The sequence below is a fragment of the Zalophus californianus genome, chromosome 1 (genome assembly GCF_009762305.2).
Source record: "Zalophus californianus isolate mZalCal1 chromosome 1, mZalCal1.pri.v2, whole genome shotgun sequence".
Classification (NCBI taxonomy): domain Eukaryota; kingdom Metazoa; phylum Chordata; class Mammalia; order Carnivora; family Otariidae; genus Zalophus; species Zalophus californianus.
Genome location: NC_045595.1, coordinates 185,748,049 through 185,769,845, shown reverse-complemented (window position 1 = coordinate 185,769,845; position 21,797 = coordinate 185,748,049). Strand labels below are relative to the sequence as shown.

General features: G+C 36.0%; 2 protein-coding genes across 17 annotated transcripts in view; one reads left to right on the top strand and one right to left on the bottom strand.

Annotated features, from left to right (window-relative positions):
- ROBO2 (roundabout guidance receptor 2) overlaps nt 1-21,797 on the top strand; it is a 1,647,790-nt gene that overhangs the window by 1,261,929 nt on the left and 364,064 nt on the right. The window lies entirely within an intron of this gene.
- On the bottom strand, nt 20,089-20,899 carry LOC118356936 (nascent polypeptide-associated complex subunit alpha). Its single transcript, XM_035727398.1, has one exon. It carries the CDS (start codon nt 20,861-20,863, stop codon nt 20,216-20,218), a length of 648 nt encoding a protein of 215 aa, XP_035583291.1. The 5' UTR covers nt 20,864-20,899; the 3' UTR covers nt 20,089-20,215.

Here is a 21,797-nt window from a genome sequence, read left to right as displayed (position 1 = left end):
TTCAAAAACATTCATTTGGATAGTTAACCTTTCTGCTAGAAAAATCTGGTACTAGCATTCAATTCCTTTTGATACCACTTGCCCCTGAAAGCAAAGTCCATATCACTACCTGCTACTTCCCATTTGGCCATTTTTGTTGAGAATACTTATGGCTTAAGAATTTATTTTAGTGATCTTTTAAAATTAAAATAAATTTGAATGAAAAATTATTTCAATGAAGAACATGTACTATATTTCCAAATATTTATTTTAATTATAATCTCAGCTATAATTTTTTATCCAATTTTCTTTCCAGAGACATATTTCATTTAGTAGACTAAAGATACTTTTCTGTTACTCATTATGATCACATTTTTCATCTCTTTCTAAAACAAGAACTTGTTTAAATTTGGACCTTTTTAGGCAAATAGGCCTGCTTGGAGATCAACAAATACTTTCTGCTAGAAAGTGTTCAATATCTACTATGTATAATGCAGAAGTATCCTAGTGACATAGAACTTTATACTGGAATAATATCATTTTCTCTTCTACTGCAGATAGAAGAGGTAGCTGATATCTTGAGAAGTATATAGTGTGTTGATTAAAATTTTATATTTTTTACAGACTTCAGAAAATATTCATATTTCTAATGAAGTTGGGAATACTACTGTACTCAGAACAGGGATATGAGAACAAAATAAATGTGTTTAGGGAAACTGTCGACTGTATATAGCAGCCTAGACCTCACATAAAATTGTAAACAAACAAACAAAACACAACTATAAATGAACATTAGATTCTAATAATTTTACGTTTCAGCTACAACTCTATTTAGAAATTTTCTTTGATTTTTCTTTGTGTCTGATGATTAGCCTAGAGGTCAGGGATGATTGGCAGGTATAACAATTCAAATGAAAATATTTCACAAACTCTACAGAGGCATCCCTTGATAAGCGGTTTTGATGAATGAATAAATAAAATGCTTCTATTTTATGCAGAAATCTCTGTAATTTGTACATATTTGAGCATTTGTGCATCAACTGGCCTTTTGCAGACAGATATGGTCACTAAACGTTTTACTGGTTTTCATAAGAGTAATAATCAAATATCAAAGATTGGATGAAGTGAATTATTCAAAAAGTTCTACATATGTTTAAGTCAAATTTGAACTCTGTAACAACACCCTCTAAATCTGGTGAAATAGAAACACTTGTGAAAAATTACACTTTTTTTTTTTGGAGTGGTACAAACAGGATAATGATCTCATCTTCCTATTTCTAACTTTGACTCACACCATAAAAGTGTGAGTCAAAATGCACAAATCAAAAAGTAAAATGATTATTGTAAGAAAACAAATTTTATTTCAGTTTTCTTGTTTCCTTCCAATTCAACTTGTGCTACTGAAAGAGAGCACTATTTTCAGTAAAACTTTCTATTTTAAATGCCTTTCTATAATTCCTCTACCTGACAGGAATGATGCTAATAAATAAAAACAATAAGCACTATCCATTTGACTTTCATAAGATTAGAGGTAAATCATTATGGATCCCAATCGACAGAGGAGAAAATGGGGGTACAGACAAGTTAAGTCAGGTGGCAGGCTCACACAGGAAATAAATAGTGGCTATGCTCCTATAAAATCATCCATCTTCTGACCTCTAATTCAGGGCTCTCGACAACTGCAGTGTGATTAATCAATACCAGGAAGCAAACTAAGTATCAAGAAAAGATCATCCATTTGTATCAGTCTTCCCTTTATGTGATTAGAATCTAAAATACCAAGTGCATAAGGAATCAAAAGTTGAAAGCTTTGCCTCTTTTAGTGACAATTGAGCAGTCTTTTCTTTATTATTATCAGCAGATGTAACGATAAACACAGACATGTACCACGCCCAAATCTGTGAACTTTTTTGTAGATATTTTGCTAACGTATGGAAAATAAACTCTTTTAGCAACTTATTTTGATTTTCTTGTATTTTTATACTAAGAGAACCCTCAAATACGTGCTGAAATATGTATTGCCTTATGGATTGCAGTTGGCAGGGGCTGTCAAGTGTTAGAGATTCACACATTGCAAGTAAGATTGGATACATTTATATTTATGTCAGAAAAAAAAGAAAGAAAATGGTTACTTAAAATGTAACCAAAAGGCAAAATCTTGGCATTTGGCCAGAGAGATGGCCACATCCTTCCCGGTCAAGGCTCCTTTTTCTAGAACTTGGTTTTCTAATCAAAGTTTTAGCAAGCAAAAAAAAAAAAAAAATTTTTTTGTGAGATATATTCTGCTTTACCATCTTTGACTGAAAGGAAAAGATAATTATTTAGACAAAGCAATTTAAATCTAAGGTGTTGTAAGTTTTTTTAGTAGGGAAGCAAACACTCCCTCGATGCTGTTGTTATCTAGAATATATTCTCTTTCTGCAGTTTACTGAAATAATTTCTCCAGTGTGTGGGAAGTTCATATGCATCCAGCTTTGCTATAGATATGACATTGTATCAACAGTGACACGACTTGTTTACAAGAGGGTGGTATAAACAGCAAATGTTCTTCCTTAAAACAGCTTTCTTGTTGAATTTCAACAGAAAAGTAGAATAAATGTAGAAGGAAGAACAGAAGGGGATAATCTTTAACATGTAGAGTAAATTCTAAGACAGAGGCGAGAGCAGCTGATGGTATCTTTATGTGTTTGCCTTTAAAAAAATATTATTATAATATTATTACCAAGTCTACTACCTTCTTTAATGAAGGATGTTGAAATTATATGCAGTTTTCAATGTGGAAGCTAATATATGGCTTATTGTAGTGGGCCTTAATATTTCAAGATATGGACTGGCTTCAGATTAATTAGGTGAAAGTAAAAACATAAAATGGGGGAGAGAATGAGAACCCTAATACCTCCTCTGACCTGGTTTAGTCAACTTTCTGATGTAGGATGTTGCAGTAGACACTCCCTGAAGGAATTCTAGCTATAGCAAAAGCTCCTCTCATCTTTTTGATCATCATCTCATCTTTTTGAAAAGAACTTATTTCTTTTCCTACAAATAGAAATGATTTGTACAACACATTTCAGATCCTACCTTATCATATTGAAAAATATTAATTTATTTCTTACATGAGAAGTATTATTTAGCACAATAGAACCAGATACAAATAAAATAAGCTAAATTTTAGTCCGTTCATTCATCATTGGAATTATCATTGCTAGCTGGTACGCAGGTACTGACCTACATGATTATAATTCCTAGGGTTGAGGAGCCTAAAGAGAATCTATAGGAATACCCTGGCTTGGAGGGAAAGTACTCTGCCAGAGTTCTCTGGAGCTGGGCATGAAGGCTATTTCGGTTCTTCAGATGTTAGCCCATAAGAGAACATCATCAGGGTAAAATGGAGTAAATATTCTGGATACAATATCTTGGCTTTGCTAGTCCAGTTTCTGCCAGGTTCCTTGGAAGATGCCTTTGTGCTTCGTGACACTGTGGAGTAATTGAATGTGCATAGTACATGGCTTTTGTTATTAACATACTTGAGCTTGAACTCCAGCACTGTCACTTTTTGGCAGTTGGGTGGCCTTTCCCACACGATTTAACCTCCCTGAATCTCTGTGTTCTGATTTATAACACCAGGTTAATATTGCTTCCTCTAGGAATGTTTTAATATTAATGCATTAAAAAGTAAATATCAAAACTATGAGATATCACCTCACACCTGTCAGAATGGCCAAAGGTGTTGGCAAGGATGTAGAGAAGGGGGAACCCTCTTGCACTTTTGGTGGGAATGCAGACTGGTGCAGCCACTCTGGAAAACAGCATGGAGGTTCCTCAAAAAGATAAAAATAGAACTACATTACAATCCAGCAATTGTACTACTAGGTTTTTATCCAAAGAATACAAAAATACTAATTCGAAGGGATATGAGTACCCCAGTGTTTATAGCAGCGTTATCTACAATAGCCAAATTATGGAAACAGACCAAGTTCCCCTCCACTGATGAATGGATAAAGAAGAGGTGGTGTGTGTGTGTGTGTGTGTGTGTGTGTGTGTGTGTGTGTGTGTGTGTAATGAAATATTAGCCATAAAAAAGAATAAAATCTTGCTGTTTACAATAGCATGGATGGAGCTAGAGAGTATTATGCTAATTAAAATAAGTCAGAGACACTTCAGTCATATGTGGAAATTAAGAAACAAAACAAACAAACAAACGGGAAAAAGAGAGGAGGGCAAACTAAGAAACAGACTCCTAACTATAAAGAACACACTGATGGTTACCAGAGGGAAGGTGGGTGGAGGGTTGGGTTAACTGATCGTTACTCGGGAGGGGGTGGGGGTGATGGGGATGAAGGAGTGCACTTGTTGTGATGAGCACAAGGTGTTGTATGAAAGTGTTGAAACAATATATTGTACACTAACTGCAGTTTAAATATTTTTTTTTTTAAAAGTACTTTAGATACGTTTAATCCCAAGGCAAATGCCAGTTATCATTGGTATGGGGGATGAGTCAGTGGTTTCCCCAACAATTTTCCTCAAAGCCTGGTCTGTTCACTCCAGCTGAAAACTCCTTGAAACAAAGGGAAACATTCTGAAATTTAGTTGTTTTTTATAGTACCCAACATACGCATTGGGACTTATTGAATTGCTTCTTGCTATTCAAGTGTCCAAATTCCTTGGAGCTGTAGTAGTAAATTAGTGACAAAACAATAGTGATTGTGTCATTGTGATACGTGTAATTGGTCATGTTTTTTTTCTTTTTAACATTTATTGAGTCCCTGATATGTATAAGGCCTCAGGCTAGATGCCTTAGGTTATATAAGAATAAAAAAAAATAAGGGCTCTTTTCCCCAATAAAGGTAACTAGTAGACAAAGTAGATATCCCTAGTGGAGGAAATTAGTTAACATATGAAGCAGAATAAATAAATGAATTAAGTGCTAATTAATAGATGAACAAGACACATATTGTAAAAATCAGAAGAAAGAATAATTATGATGGTGTGGACGAAAGACAGTGAAAATCAAATTTTGGACATAAGTAGGGTTGGAATAGTTCATGAGACAAAAACACAGATAAGAAGCTGTATGGCCTATAGAAAAGCAAGGATCCATAAATATTGGGTTTGTCTAAGGGATTTTTAGTAGATGGATGAAGGATGCTAAAATGAAGAGTGAGAAATTCCATAAGTCTTTTTATTTTTTTCTTAGCTTTATTTCCAGATACTGATAGAGATGTTTTTGGGAAATCCAACTTAAGTACTTGTGAACCAATGAATAAAAACTAGTTTTTATGTGAAAAATTAAAATTAAAATTAAACAAACTTCAGACTAATTTTACCTCATTTATAGTTACAAATATATTTCTGTTTTGATTTAAAATGATAAGGATGATGGCTAAAAATAAAATGAACCAAGTTTTAAACATATTGCATTTTAACAAGTTGGATGTCTCATTGGAATGCACTGCCTTCTTGCTCCACATTTATTTTTGGAATTTAATAAGGCGCCTGTCATATCTGCCTCAAGGCTAAAAAACATCATGGGGGAGAAATCCAAAGTACTGTCATGTTTGAGTGACATGGAGCCAATTTTATTTTATTTCCTTTTCATGGGAGGGTGGCTGAAATTAGCCAGCCTTACTTCTGAAAAGGCATCGCTATACCATCTGTTCTAAAGACCTTTTGCTGGTTAACTGGTAATGACATTGACCAATGACATTTGTCAGGTGGATTTGACTCAGAATACTGGTAGAGGACTTTCATTAAAAAATTAATTCTGTGTATTATACTGCAAAGCTCATTCTCATGATAGATTCTGGTAGAGTGCCACATATTTCCAGAAGTGGGTCTCATTACCTGAGAAACTTGGGAAGGTAATAACTTCTTTATTTCTTCTTTGTGCTCCCAGAGCACATAATTAACATGCTGACTCATTTAGCTCAGCTCTCCTTAGGATGAAGCTGTGTGAATACGATGGAGATTTCAGAGAAACTGTGGCAAACAAGTACGGGTTCTGATTCTCATAAAGGTTGAGGGAGAAACTGTGCCATTTGATGCTCTTTTCTCTTCAGCTGATGTTTAGTACGATGTGACTTTTAAAAATAGAACCATAATATGTTAGGACTGAAATGGAACCATGATATTTTAAAGAATTTTAAGTTAGACCAGGTATCACAGAATGATCTTATTGCTGAGTTATTTATAAAGTTGGAAATCATAGTTGGCTGAAGGATCTGGCTAAGGCATAAAAATAAATTATGCACCTACCATTCAATAAGTATGCTGTTGTAATAACTGGGGTAAGTACTGTGTTTTGCTAATTAAATCAGAGTTGAGGTTCATTTTTTTTTTTTTTTTGTTAGTCACTATGGGCAAGTAAGTTAGTTAAATGATGTGAACTTAAAACTTGTGAACATAGTACTATTATGTCAAATGTATGTACTGTGAACAAAGTCAATTTTTGGAACTAGTCAGCCCTCCCTACCTTCATTATTTGGAATTTCCTGCCTCTTGGGTAAACAGAAAAGGAATAGTGAATCTAAACGACTTTTTAATGAGTTTGCACCTTCTTGGGCACAGAGAGAGATCTTTGTGAGTTCTTCCCTGAATCCCAGAAGATCCCTGAGGTAGGATTGAAAATTGAGTTTGGCTTCAAATTACTGAATATATATATAGATGTGTGTCGGATGGGTGGGTGAGAAAGGGAGAGGGGTCCTCTGAGGAAAGTTTAACCCTGAGATTGTGTGGCTACTCTAATCCCAACTATATGGGTTGGATCAGTCCTTAGTTGTACGGAAGATAATTTAGTGGTAAAGCCACATCTAAACAATTAGATATTGAGCCACCATATAAGAATAAATGTGAAATATGAGGTAGCAAAAGAAGCTCTGCCCCATGGCAAAGGTATTGTCCACTTTAGCATTCTCAAAGAAACATGAATCATGAGCCGCCAATTGTCTTTTGACTTATTGGCACTCAGCATTTTATTTTTCTTTCAGATGGAACTCCAAGGCAATATTGTGTAGATTCCCTAAAACATTCTGAAAACTATCAGGAAAGCAATTTAGCACTTTTTTGGTAAACAATGAATTGGATTTAAATACATGCCATTCCTTAGAATATGTCTCTTCGTTATAGCTGGATCTCATCTTATTTTACACAAGCTATCTCTTGGGGGCATAATTTTTCAGTCAAAGAAACAGAAAGATATACTGGCGGTTTGGGTTTCAATGTTTATTTGATTCCCCAAACACTTGATTTCTTAACTGGTCATTGACAACTGGTGCTGAAAGTCGAAGAGGGGTAGGGTGAATTATATTCAATTTAATGAAAGGTTTAAGGTAAATTCTCATGAAAAAAAAAATGGCGGCAACCTTTAGACTATTTCACTCCTAGTCAACAATTTCATTTATTATTTGGATGGTTTTCTACTAAGAGATGAATCATTCTAAATAGATTGAAGTCTTTAGTCCATGTCACTAAAGATCCCATGCTTGGAACTGCTTTATTTAACTTAAATGTATCACTAATGATGTTGCTGTGGAATTGTGTAATACTATTCCCATGAGCAGCTCAGAATAGCTCTCAGACTTTGAGTCTAGTCTTTATTCCTGGAGCTGGCAAGAATAGGTTGTCATGGAGCTATGGGGGAAATCAGCAGACTCTATTTATATTCTAGGTGAGAGGATACTGTCTTCTGGAAAATTTCAGAATTTGGTGGTGCTTCAGGAATTTCGGTCTGAGTGCTTAACAGAGAATACCAAGCACGTGGGGACATGTTGTTGATGGTGATAAGAGTAATTGGATATTCACATCTCAAATATGAGGCCAGTTACCATCCTTCAATTATTTTCTCACAAATATATGGGCTCCTCTTCTTCTCTTCAGTAAGAGTAATTGTGTTACTTATAGAATATTTCCCCTACGACCAGAAATTCTGAGATGATAGAATCATCTTCCTTGACAGAACTTTGCAGATGTTATGTGCTCTTTTTCCTTTGGATTTTAGTATCTTTTTTCTCCATTTCTGTAGTGTTTCAAGGCATCTAACTCATCTGGATTTGAATCCCATACTGTTTGATGTTCAACAAGTAAAATTACATTGTTAAATTAGTAATAACACTGTGAAAGAAAGTACCCAGTAAGATGAGTATGAGGGATCATTTGATGGAAGTGTTTCTGATACTTGAGTCCATCAATTTTATTCTGATAAGTGTAAAGTTTCTTTACCATTTTTTTTAAATTTGATTTTTATTTCATTGAAAACTGGAAAACAAAACAAAACAACAAAACAGCTTTTTCTGGGTTACCTAGAAACCAGCTATGGCAAAGTATTCTGCTGTGATTTCTGTGTCTATTGTTTCTTACAGTTGTTTTTGTTCCAGGTGATACTTCTTTAATGTTTGTGATCTAGAGAGAAATAATCAAAGTTTCACACACAAATGAGGTATTAGTGAAAAACAGTGACTTTAAGGCAACATACTGTGCTGAGAGACTAAAATTTTTGCAGGTGTTTGAATAGAAAAGGATGGTTGCTCCCCACATAGTATCTGACAGCCTTATCTTCATATTGCAAGGGATACTTTGTTTCAACTGAATAATATCACCTATCAAATTAAAATGATGTTGTTAATCTAAATTTTAGAAATTGCATGGTTTTATATTTAAAAATTTTGTGGACATAAATATATGGAACTCAAACCTATTTTATATTTGTATAATATAAAACAAGTAAGTATTAATAGCGGAGTGAGAGAGACTGTTTCTTTTTTAAAAAAATTTTCTTATTCTAATCAAATTTGAGGATAGCTACTCTAGATGATGATGATGATGATGATGATATCTAGTACCTGTATCTCAAAGCACAGAAAACTAATAGCTGGCTGTAAAGTTATCAAGTGTTAGATTTAGTGTCTTTTCCCAATTTTCCCTAGGTAAGTTTTACTTGAGTTACCCTGCTTTTAAGGAACCATTCTAAAGAATTTTTTTTCTATATAAATACAGAACAACTCTATTATATCATACCACACTAATACCATACATGCAAGAAGTCAGAATTATAGCCCTAAAATATTATCATATAGTCATAAGTAAAATGACTAGCCTACTTCAAAACCACTACAATTCGGAGAAGCTCTTAGCTTTAGACCTGGAAAGCCTAGAACTGAATTCTGTCTTGGCTTTTGATTGATTCACTTTGTAATCTTGGTCAAGTTATTTATATTGGGGCCATTTTAAGTCCTCTCCTCTGTAAAATGGAGGCCTTCAGGCTACTTTGGAAGATCACTTTGAGGATTCTATCTGGTAATTGTCAAAGGTGCCTGGACCAGGTGTCCACATTGGGCTTTCAACAAATATTCAGCTTCCTTCCATTTTGTCTCTATCATTCCACTGGTGGAATTGCCTTCCCCCTTCTTCCTTCAATATGCGGTCTTCCTTACGTCTCGAGCTGGAGGCAAGGCAGAGCTGGGGCCATATGCCTAAATGCAGTGTATCTCAGAGAGAAATCTAATGTCACCTGAGCAGATGGTTGGTTTTACTTTTCAGGTTTGAACATCTTTTTAATCCTTTCTTAAAAGTAAATTCATCAAACTAGACAAAGTACATACAATCTTTGTGTGCCATGACTGAGCTGTGTATATAAAATAGCAGAAGCAGAGACAAGTCTTTTGCTTCAAAGTCAGACATTGAAGTGTTAACTGATTGGAATAGGCATTCTCTTAAATATTGTCCACTTTGCAGTCCTTGGGCTTACTTTGGGCTACACCTGGATTGTGTCTTCATGACCACTGAGTGGTGGTGCTTTTCAGTGTTTGCTTTTTTGCCACTGTGATTCATGAGCAAGGAGAGACCAACCCTTCTTTTAAAAAACCAAGAAAAAAAAAATTGCGACTGAGAGTGATAAATGTGTGCATGGCTTATTCCTAAATCACTTCATTCATTTTAAATGGCATTTAATTCTTTCTAAAGAACAGACATTTTGCATCTATTTTTAAGTTAGGAATAAACAGAAAGTTTTGGTAAATGAATTCTAGCTGATCACCTGTTTAGAAAAGGTGGATTACTCTATTTGACAAAATAACATTAACTTCATTTATATGGCTAGTTGTATTAACCTTCGATTTATGTTGTTTTGAAAAATGTTTGGGTGCATTGAAGTTGGCATTATGGATGTGTGTGGAGCATTTTAAGATCCAAGTCAAAGAAAACTAGGAAGTATTGCAAACAAATTTTTAAGAAGTAAGCACAGATTAGGAGTGCTCAAGCCAACATATCTCTGTTTCTCCAGATGGCCAACAGATGCTTATATTTGATCTGTAAAAAGTGGACTGCCTCTGAAGTACACAATTTCAACACTAAATTTTGACTTGATTTAGGATGTTAGAAAGATAATGTGGTTCCTAGGAGACTTCTTCAAAAGGTAAAGTTAGAAATTAATTGTAAAAGTTCTTACGAGCCAAGGAAGTATTTCTGTAAGTTAAGTATTTAAATAGATGCATATGGAAGGGGAATTTAAAATTAAATCAGGTAGAGAAAAAATGATTTATCTAGAATTTATTCACATAAAGAGCTATGTGACATAAACTACAGAAATAAGTCTAAAATTCATTGAATAAAAAAAGAATAAAAAATAAATAAATAGAAATTCATTGAATAGCTCTATTGCAAAAAGAAATCTTAAATTTTGTCTTTTTAAAAATTAAATCTAGTATTACCAAAGTATTATGAAATGTGAATCCTGACATGAAACAAAGTTTTCCCTGGTAGGAAAAATCCAAATGTAGTTGGGCAATGAAAATCATACAATGTGCTAAGTAGGCCTGCAGGACTTTAAAATGATGGAAAATCAGATTTCTTTCTTTCTTTTTCTTTTTTGCCACTGAGAAATGACAACATGTCAGCAGTGGGTCAACGGCATATTCTTCTATTCTAAGTATATGAATTATTTCCATAAAAAGATTGTGATTTTCATAGAGAGAAGTATGGCTTCTAATCTCTTGATTCCGAGAAGGTAAACCAGAAAAAGTGGTAAAGAAATGACCTAGAACCATAAATATAAATTGACATTTAAAAACTCCTAATATATAGGGACATCTGGCTGGCTCAGTCGGTAGAGCATCTGACTCTTGATTTCAGGGTTGTGAGTTTGAGCCCCACATTGGGTACAGAGATTACTTAAAGATAAAATTTTGAAAAAATCCTAATATATAATATTTGATATATTTTCAAAATAATATTAAAAAGACACATTGGACAAAATTTTTCTTTTGTTGTTCTATTTTATATTTTGCTTAATCTATATTTAAGGACAGTTTAGCTAACCAGCTCATTTTGATTTTGTTTGAGAAGATCAGGAAAATGCTGCCTTATTTTTTCTTTAAAAACATAATTTTCTGCTACTGAATAGTAATTGCTATATTAAGTCAACCTATTCATATTTTAATTGGATCGATACAAAGCTCAATTTGTCTAATGAGGTAGTTATTTTCTAGGGAGTAAAAAGAGGACTAAACCTTAGAAGTAGCTTTACTGTGTAGTAAGTAATTAAAACAGTTCTTTCTTGGGCTTTTGAGAGAATGATGGTTTTGGCTTCTCTCTCTAAGCTGAGAACATAAAATCTGAAAACTAAACTACCAAAGGTTCTTACTTATAGTCTTCTGTGATCTTGAACACCTTTCAGAACTGTTAGAAAAAAGGGGAGAATTGTTTTACTTTTTAAGTTTGTTTTTATTATAACCTGTTTTTATTCTCTATAATCTTTTTGTGTTGATTGCCAATAGAAATTAAAGCACTTTCTAGTATAGCATTTGTTGAAGACCTACTCTGTTCTAGGCACTTATTACATTTACTTTTATTTAATCCTTATTTCCTTATTGAGCCAGCATTTCCCTTTGACAGAAGAGGAAACCAAGGGTCAAAGGGGTTAAGTGTCTTGCTCAACATCACCCAGCAAAATGTGGCAGAATAAGGCCAGGGTCCCAGATCTTCTGACCCAAGGTCTAATGACCTTTCCATTAAACTTCAATTGCCAATTTTGTGCATAATAGGAACAGACTACTGTATCTTTTCTTAGAGAGGAAAAACCCACTGAAATACAAAGTTTCAAGTGTATTGTCCAAGGGAGAAGTAGACTTGAGACTTTTTTTTTTTTTAAGATTTATTTATTCGAGAGAGAGAGAATGAGAGAGAGAGAGAGTACACGGCGGGGGGGGGGTCGTCAGAGGGAGAAGCAGGTTCCTTTGCTGAGCAGGGAGCCTGATGTGGGACTGGATCCCAGGACTCCGGGATCATAACCTGAGCCGAAGGCAGTCGCTTATTCACTAAGATCCCACATATCTAGGGAGGCAGAATTTACGTTCGTACTGGGGAGACTGAATTTTCTTTTGGTAGAAGAAACATGTAAATGTGATATTTATTCAGTGAAATATGAATTTAGGGGAATCAAAATCTTTTTTGAGGTTTTGAAATCAAATTAGGGTGTATGAGTCTGAAAATAGAGAAAGCTTTTCTTAAAGGCACCTGTTAAAGAAAAATGTTGGCAAAGTGAAATTTTGTAAGAATTAATAATGAGCCTAGAATAAAGTCTTCCAATTCAACCAGTAAGTAGTAAATGTAGTATAAACCGTAAATATATTTAAGCCCCATTCTTTGAGGTTCCTAACCATGTGACCACAAATCTCTACTGCCACCTTGTGGTGGTATGTATCTCTCAGAGACTGGCTCCAGTGAGGAAATTAAGTTCTGAGGTGCTGAGAAGTACCAGATGTCCAGTGGTAGCTGAACTTAGTTTCTCAACTCAGGAACCAAACAGTTTGGGGTAACATAGTATACTTCTTCTAGAGTTACTACCCAAACTCTTACTATAGTAATTCAGGAGTCCTGTAGATTTGGAGAGCAAATCACAGGATGAATACCATGAGCAAGAATAGGAGCTAAATTTCATTTCAGATTCTTGTGTAGTCATAGTGGAAGAAGACATTATGTTTTTAAGTGGATCCCAAGCGCCAACACAATTTTCTTTTTCTGGAAAGTACATTTTAATTTATTCTATAGAAAGCCATGAGAAGACGGTCTTGCCAACGGAAAGCCTATGGGTGTGTAAGAACAGAAGGTTTCCAGTTACTTCTAGATATTTAGCTGCATTCATAAAACTGACCAATGGTGTTTCTGTCTGGAGGTTGAGTAGTTACTGCAGGTTGTAAGCCAGCTTTGTTGTCAGCCCTGAGCATGTGTTTCAATTATCACATCAAAAAATATCTTTGATTCCAAAATGATCAATTATTGAAGCTCTGTATGTGATAGCTAATGTGTCTATAAACTCATTAACCCAATGAAGCCACCTAATTGTCAACAGTTGATCAGAATTTTGTTTGTCTTTATAGATAATTTGTCTTTAGGTGCCAGTGATCCTCCTGTTTTAATTCCACTCGCAGAAATGGGATTGATAGATCAAAATACAGATGATGACAAAAGACAAATCTAAAGTCCTTTGCATTTTTATCATCCTAAAATATTTTTAAAAATCTTCACTTATTTAATATTTGATACTGTTTAAAATGTTTGTAATATATCTTAGTGTTAAAAGCAAGTCTGTACCGAATATGAGTTATGTGATTTGGGAAAATTATTTAATCTCTTTCGTTATGCACATCATAAGGATAACATCAACATCATAAAGTATGAACTAATAATGAATTAATAATGAGCCTAGAATAAAGTCTTCCATGTTTTAAAAACAATTCAACCAGTAAGTAGTAAATGTAGTATAAACCATGAATATATTTAAGCCAGAGGAGTCAAAGGAGTAAAATGGAGTAAATGCTCAGTGTGTGTCTCAATAAGTATGTGTGTGTCTATGTGTGTAAACAATAACCCCGTTCAAAAAATAGTCTCTATTTGATTCAGCATAAACATTTTGATAGCTTCTTATATCTTATTTAACATAAAAATGAAGGGAGGCTTAAATATTTGTATAAAAAATTAATACAAAAAATCTTCAAAAATTGATCAATTAGTACTATGTAGCACTTTGTGAAAAATATTGATGGAGAAAGGGGTAAGGAGGAATAAACTTGACCCAAGAAAGCCTTTTGTTAAGAAGAGAGTATAAAACCAAGGCTCACAAGGAACACCCGAACGCACACACCCTGACAGTGTCTGAGGAAGCCAGCCTGCTTGGCTCAGTGATTTATGTTGTGCACCGCTGATTTCTCAGGCAATTTTAGAGCCTTTTTTGAAAATGGTCTCCGAATTATGCACTAATACAGCACTGCTAATGAAAGCTCTCCTAGACCACAGCCTCATTAGCTCTCACTTTTTTTTTTGCTAATCCACAAATTCTGTCCTTCTTGGTGGACACCTGGTGGTCTCCCTCCCCTCCCCATATCTCAGCAGAGGCGTAATTGCCAAGGAGAGGAGCGAGGTTTCATGTTACCTAGCCACGTGGCTTATGCAGACTCTTCCATGAGACTGTCTGTTGTCAATAATTAAGAGCTATCAAAACACTTGGCTAATTTACACTTGATAATCTGAAATGAGGGTCCCTGTGATCACCAGCTTCTGTTTTATTATTTAAATATACATGGTGCACAAAGCGGACGGGGCCCTCAGCAAGCCTTATCAGGCAAAAGATTGGCTTTTCAGCAAACAGGATGTAGCCCAAAGGTTATGACAAGGCAGAACAAACACAGCCCTGTGAATGGTCTTTATTGCTGAGGAGCTTCACAGAGCAGGTGGGATCTTAGAAGCTCTTTTGAACGCTGAAATGACGAGACCTGGCAAGATTTAATTGGCAAGCTGTTGTAGTCAAATGCAGGGACCATGAAAACGGGCATGTGTTTTGGACTTGAGTAAGGAACTAGAACACTATTTCAAAAGGAATGATTGCTAGACATAATAGGAAGTCACCATATATTGACTGAAAGAAATTAAAAGTGTTAATTTTCAGAAACGCAAACTCTCAGTAAAAATAAAGGACAAGGTAGTTGGTATGTCAACAGTGAAAAACCTTTGGTAAAAATGGTCGAACTTACGTTTTCAGCAACATTAGCTTAGCATACGATTGACTACTAACTAATCAGATTACTTGAAGGTACTGGGGCTTTATGATTTTCTAATTCTAGTTTATGAGATAAGAGATCAGTTGTTTAACTGAAGATATTGTTACCAGTAGTGTTTTCAGATTATATTAATGGTTAAGACACAATACACACTGACAAAAAATAATCTGTAATAAGGAATGATGCCGTAAACATCTTTTGATAATAATATGTCAGGGCATGTGATTTGAATCTATCTCATTAATAAAATGCTTTGCTATGAAGCCATTTAAACAGTTCTTTAGCTAAAACATCTTGAGTGGAACCTGGGGCAAAATAACTTGTTATCAAACTCTGCTAGACAGGAAGTGTATGACAAAAGGTATTGGTTTTATAACCTATCGAGGAGACACATTCTGTAAGTTTGAAAGAATGTGCCAGCATGTCAGAGGGAGGTCAGCGTGCCATGGGAGGTATGTATAGGGAATTAAAAGGGTAGATATAGTCCAAATCCACTTGTATGGATTTCAAGGGAAAGGATATCTGGAAATTTTAGGTGACCCTGAAGTTGGAAGCAAGATTAGTGCTGGGTCAAGTAACAACCAAAATAATTTTAAAAAATACACTAAATCCCTTGGTGGGAGGGGAGAACATGGCTGTTACAGAAGTTCATGTGTGGGTTACCTTTTATCTAATCATATGTTCTTCCTCAATTTTCTTAACTTTACTAGCTCAAAAATTGTACTCATTTTCCTCAGAGGAGCAGATCATTTTAAAAGTCCAAGTAAGAGTTTCAAATATTCCAATACTCATTTTTTTTGCCGAATTAACCACAATCCTCTTCTCTAAAATCCTACCTCTGCTTCAAGGTCCAGCTTATATGCTTTCTCAGGGACCTTCTGGCTAGAAACAAGCCAGATCTTTCTTCTGCACTTCCAAAATATCTTTCTTTGGGACATTATCCCTTTTATCTATGTACCTATGAATCTCCCCAGTTCGGTTGCCTTGAAGACAAAATATCTTTTAATTCATGGGTGCTTTGCAAAAAGCCCTTCAGGACTGGCCATGACTGCCCACCGTACCTTTAGTTCCTTCCATATTTTCTTCCTGTCTGACATTCCACCTCTGCTAAACCACTGACTGAACACTGAGCCCTCAATTATCTTCTCTTGGGTTGTTCTTTTCCTGAATGTTCCCCTGGCTAATTCCTTCTAAACCTCCCATTCTCAGCTGAGGTCTCTCTTCCTTTGCAAAGCCCTCCCTGATACCTTTGTCATATTCATATCCAATTTAAAGACCCTTCTCTGTGTTCTCAGGAAATTATCTTCTGTGGTTACACTTAGCATTTCACACACTTATTATTGTCTGTTTTCTTGTCTGTCCCCTTGTACAAAATTTCTTCTCTCTTTAAGATGAGAAATCTATGGTGTATGGTCAGTGCTTACTAAATACTGGGGAGTGAATGTATAAATTAGCATTAGTAGAACATATGTGTCATGAGAGTTGGGACTTTGTTCTGTATATCACTATACCCTTGATGCTTGGCCCATAGTAAATAATCAATAAAATAGTTGTTGAGTGAATAAACAAATACGTGAATAAAAATATTGTGCATCTGAAAAAGAAAACAATTGATTACTAAGAGGTTGTGTCATAACTGATAATTATAGCTGAACACAAGTACTAAAAATTTAAATGATGACAAAACAACGGATGAGAGTAGGTAGAGCTTAATATTTGGAAGTGAGCAAAATAACAGCGGGAACCAAAAACCATGATTGCATCCTAGCTGCTGATCTTTGACAAATAACTCTGATTCCCTAAAAGTTTACCTTAGCATTTCAGCAGCTGACAATAATAAAAGGCATAAGAGATATGAGAAAGTACATGCCATTTCACAATCACTTCCGGGCTTTGTCTGTTTGCTCCATTGTGATGGTTCAGATGGTTCCATTTGACCCCAACCTCTAGCCGTTCCAACCCCAGAACCAATATTTATTGCCGCATATGGGCTATGCATGGCAGCTGCAAAATCCAGATGCCAAGCTTTGGAATGTGTTTTTACGGCGGCACCATCTGGGGCTCTGGCCAGCCTTCTTTATTGTCTCTTGAATGTTTACACTAATAGCGTTGCTGGGCTGTGGCACTACCTGTGGGACATGCTGAGGGTCAGGCCGTTTATGAGATCCTCTTGTCTTTCTGGTTAGAATTTCCTTTTAAATGACTCTCACATGGTGTCAACTTATTCCTCTTAATGTTTCTGCAATGCCCTACAGAAGTCATAAAACAGGTGGTCAGCAAAATTAGGAAAGGGGGAGGGGGGAGAGCACTGGGTTTCACAGATCCTCAGCAGCCCATTTGTGGATTTGGGGGAAAATATGAATACTCTTACAATTTGTTGACTATATTATTTAACACATTGGGCATGGAAGACACACCTATTATAGCCCTTTATCCAACTTACTGAAATAACGTAATGTTCTCTAATTGAGGTGATGATACTTCACAGCATAACTGAACATTTTAATTCCTGTGAAATTGAAAAAAGAAAAGGGGGAGGTGGGTGTGATTTCTCAGCAATCAGTGGACTAAAGATCTACTTGCAACTCTGGATGGGTAACATGACTTTTTGTGATCCTCCAAACTGCGATTTAAGAAATTTCTCTGAGGTGAACCTAGTTGATTCACTGTTTTAAATTACAATAGACCCATCAGTTTATGAAGCAATGCAGCACAAAGAAGATTCAGCTCAAACAGTAATTTAGTGTGTTATCTCTGGCAAGAGGAATTGACTCTGGGAGTTTAAATGACTTACCCAAGGTCACACAGGACATAAATCTGGAGTAGAAGTGAAGATGAGGTTTGCACAATTATTTGATGATGGTGGGACTGACAGGGGAGTCAATCACAATAATCGAGTCCCTGAAATGATGAAATGACTTAATAATTGTGCAACATCCCCTTCGCTTCAGTGCTCCAACACTTGTGCTGCCCCAGTAGATAACCTCGCCTTTTGGTGGTGGCTTCGGGGCTAGAGGATGTGGAGCAGGCTCCAGCCAGGCAGGAAATGTGAGGGAAACTGCATTTGTTTGACCTCTTGGAAACCTCTTCCTGGTAGCTGGGCTTCATGGGAATGTCACAGAGAGGCTGCCAAGCCAGAATTCGTGATGAAATGAGGCACTCCTAGACTCTTGGTTTCTAATCGGCCTGTCACGTATCTGAGGAAGTGTCTCAGGGCGAAGAGAGGAATGGGAAAGCAATTTAGCTGGAGACCGGCCTGTGTTCTCTATGTCTGCCATAGAAACAAGGTGCTTCATTTTAAATAAATCCAGGAAGGGAGAGAGAGAGAGAGAGAGAGACCGGACTCTCATGAATGCCTGTGGCCAAATGGCAAACATGTTCTTGGAGAAGGCAGGGGCGGTTTACAGAAGCAACCTTACAAGTAATGTAGCCACTTAAGAAAACAGCGACAATTAGATCCAATGGAAGGATGATATTCTCTCCAAAGACACTTTAAATAGGAATGAGCTGTTAAAGCTTTTCTGTAGACTGAGAAGAGACCTTTTTAAACGATGTTTAGTCTTGGAAAGAGCAAGACATATTGCTACACTGTGTTGTCAGTCCTCTAAGGAAATAATAAAAGTGAGCTTTTATTGTGGCTTCAGCCTTTGTTCTGGAGAATCTGCGCTTTTACATACAAGAATATATTTTAATCCAAGATCATGACAATATTACTATTCATATATCAGCAGTAAAATGCTGATACCCAGACGTATATGCTCATGTGCGCATGTCTGTGTGCTATATTTTTTTAAAAAATCGGTTCATTACCTTGGTTGGTAGAAAGTCAGGCCCATTATGGAAAGACCCTCTGACTGCTCTGTTGCCCAAAGACGGCATTTCACATTTCATCGTTTGTGTGAATGAGATGGGAGAATCGTTGATGGTACTCTAAAATATCCTTACACTGATTGACACATCCTCAGACGGGAAAAAATAGTGGCTTAAAGCTGCCCACCTCATAATTTTTACCACTTCAATTTCGTACATTCACAAAACTGTGATGGTTGGGAACAAACCCATCACCAGCTCCATTGTTTCATAAGGTAGTAGGAGGGTATCTTTGAGATGAAGCTCAACCAGATATTCTCAAGTGACACAGTAGGTTTTATGGGGCAGATAATGTTTAGTGATTCAAAAACACATCCTACTATTTTGTCTTCCTTTTGAAATCTAGGTTTTGCAAAATGACAAATGGCAATGTTGTGGTACTTAAATTGCTAAGGATGTGCAAGGGGTGAAAAAAGTAGTGAGTTAAATGATCATTTGGAGCCAGGTTTTTATGGCACAAAGTACTCATGGAAGGGTACTTGTGCTGATAAGTGTACTGGGAGTTGTGCGTTCACAATGAGAGAATATTCTCTCCATAAAAGTCTTTGGATGGACCTTGCCTATACATCCTTGTAAGTAATAGATTGTTGAGGCTGGAAGTGCAGAATAAGCATACCTCTCTTGCACATACAAAAAAATTCCAAAAATATATTTTAAAAACTCCCTAGGAAAAACAATATTTAAAAACTCCATAAAAACTACTTGGGATGTTATGCATATTTTAACCATTGCCATTTAGCATCATAAATTGGAGTCGAAATACTATAAAATACATAAATGATTATAGTAAATCTTTGTGAGAACAGATGAGGTTGGTGATGATGATCATGATAAGAGCTAACTTTGCTATGAACTGAGTGCTACTCTAGATACTTTAGTTATTAGTTAATTTAATCCCCCCATCAGTTCTATATCATCCCCATTTTACATATGAAAAAAAAACACCCTAAAATATAATGCTTAAATAGATTCTCCAAGATCACACAGTTACTAAATGGAAGATTCTGTTCTCTGTGTTGTATTGGATCTCAATGGAACAAGTTGCAAAATGAATTGCAGGGCCATCTGACCAGGTAAGGAAATTTAGAATTCTGAATTATGCTAGAAGTAGAAAAGGCCCTATTCTAAAAAAAAAAAAAAAAAAAAAAAAAAAGACATGCCTTGAAAGCTAAGTTATAAGTTATTTATCTCCTACTTTTTTTTTTTTTTTTTTTCATCCAACAAGAAGCCATAACTTTATTAATGATAGAAACAGTACAAATTTCAAACCAAGCTGCAGTTATTCTTTTGAAACACCAAAAAAAGTCCTCGTTTTCAGATGGTTACATTGTTAATTCCATAATAGCATTTACAATATCATTACTGTTGTTCTTCAGGGCTCGGACTGCCTTTGCTCTTGACACATTTGCTTGTGACATGACCAATTCTATGTCCTTAACCTCTACACCAGTTTCATCAACCTCTTCTTCTTCACTCTCCTCTTGTACAGTTGGAGTCTGTGTGTTTTCTTGAATGTTTGAGACAGCTTCACCTTGAACTTTGAATTTCTCAGCAGCTGCTAGCTGTGCTTGCTGAGATAAATCCTCGATCTTGGCTTCCCCAAAAACTATGTAGGTATCTGAAGCTGGGCTCTTGTAGACATCTGGTTTTGTGATGACAAAGAGGATGTTCTTAGATTTCCGGATAGTGACTCTTGTAACCCCTGTAACCTGTCGAAGACCCAGTTTGGACATAGCCTTCCGTGCCTTCTTTTCACTCCGGCTCTGTTTTGCTTTACTGACTGGTTCTTCATCGATTTCAGCAGCTGCTGCCAGCTGGGCCTGTTGTGTGGTTGCCTGTGTGGAATCCTGTTCCTCAAGCTCTGGTACTGATTCATCACTGTCAGATTCTGTTCCAGACCCTGTCTCAGCCTGGGGCTGTGGCAACTCCTGCTCTGTAGCAGGGACGGTTTCTGTGGCTTCACCAGGCATTTTGTGAGGGGAACGCGGAACCAAGATGGCGGCAGAAAGAGCTATCTCCTACTTTTTAATGCTATACTTTTAATCTCTGTGATTTATTTTGTAATTGGAATTTTGTACATGTTAATTTCCTTCAGCCACCTTCCTTCTGGCAACCACCAGTTTGTTTTCTGTATTTATGAGTTTGTGGGTTTCTTTGGTGGCTTGTTCATTCATTTGTTTTGTTGTTTTGATTCTACATATAAGAGAAATATTGTGGTATTTGTCTTTCTCTGTCTGACTTATTTCACTTAGCATCATACCTTCTAGGTCCATCCATGTTGTCACAAATGGCAATATCTCATTTTTAATGGCTAAATAATATTCCATTCCTTCTCTCTCTCTCTCTCTCTATATATATATATATATATATATATATGTGTGTGTGTGTGTGTGTGTGTGTGTGTGTGTGTGTGTATTTTTTTTATCCATTCATCTATTAATGGACACATAAACTGTTTCTATATCTTGGCTATTGTAAATAATGCTGCAATAAATTTAGGGGTGCACATAAATATATTTTTTAGATTTTATTTATTTGCAAAAGAGAGAGAGAGAGGAAGGGAGCACAAGCGGGGGAAGGGGCAGAGGGAGAGGGAAAGGGAGAAGCAGACTCTCGCTGAGCATGGAGCCCAATTCGGGGCTCAGTCCCACAACCCATGAGATCATGACCTGAGCCAAAATCAAGAGTCAGATGCTCAACCAACTGAGCCACCCAGGAGCCCCCATTCTTTTGAATTAGTGTTTTTGTTTTCTTTGGGTAAATTCCAGTAGTGGAGTTACTAGATCAAACAGTATTCCTATTTTTAATTTTTTGAGGAACCTCCACACTGTTTTCCTTAGTGGTTGCACCAATTTACATTCCCTTGCCAATACTTGTTGTTTCTTGTCTTTTTTATTCTAGCCA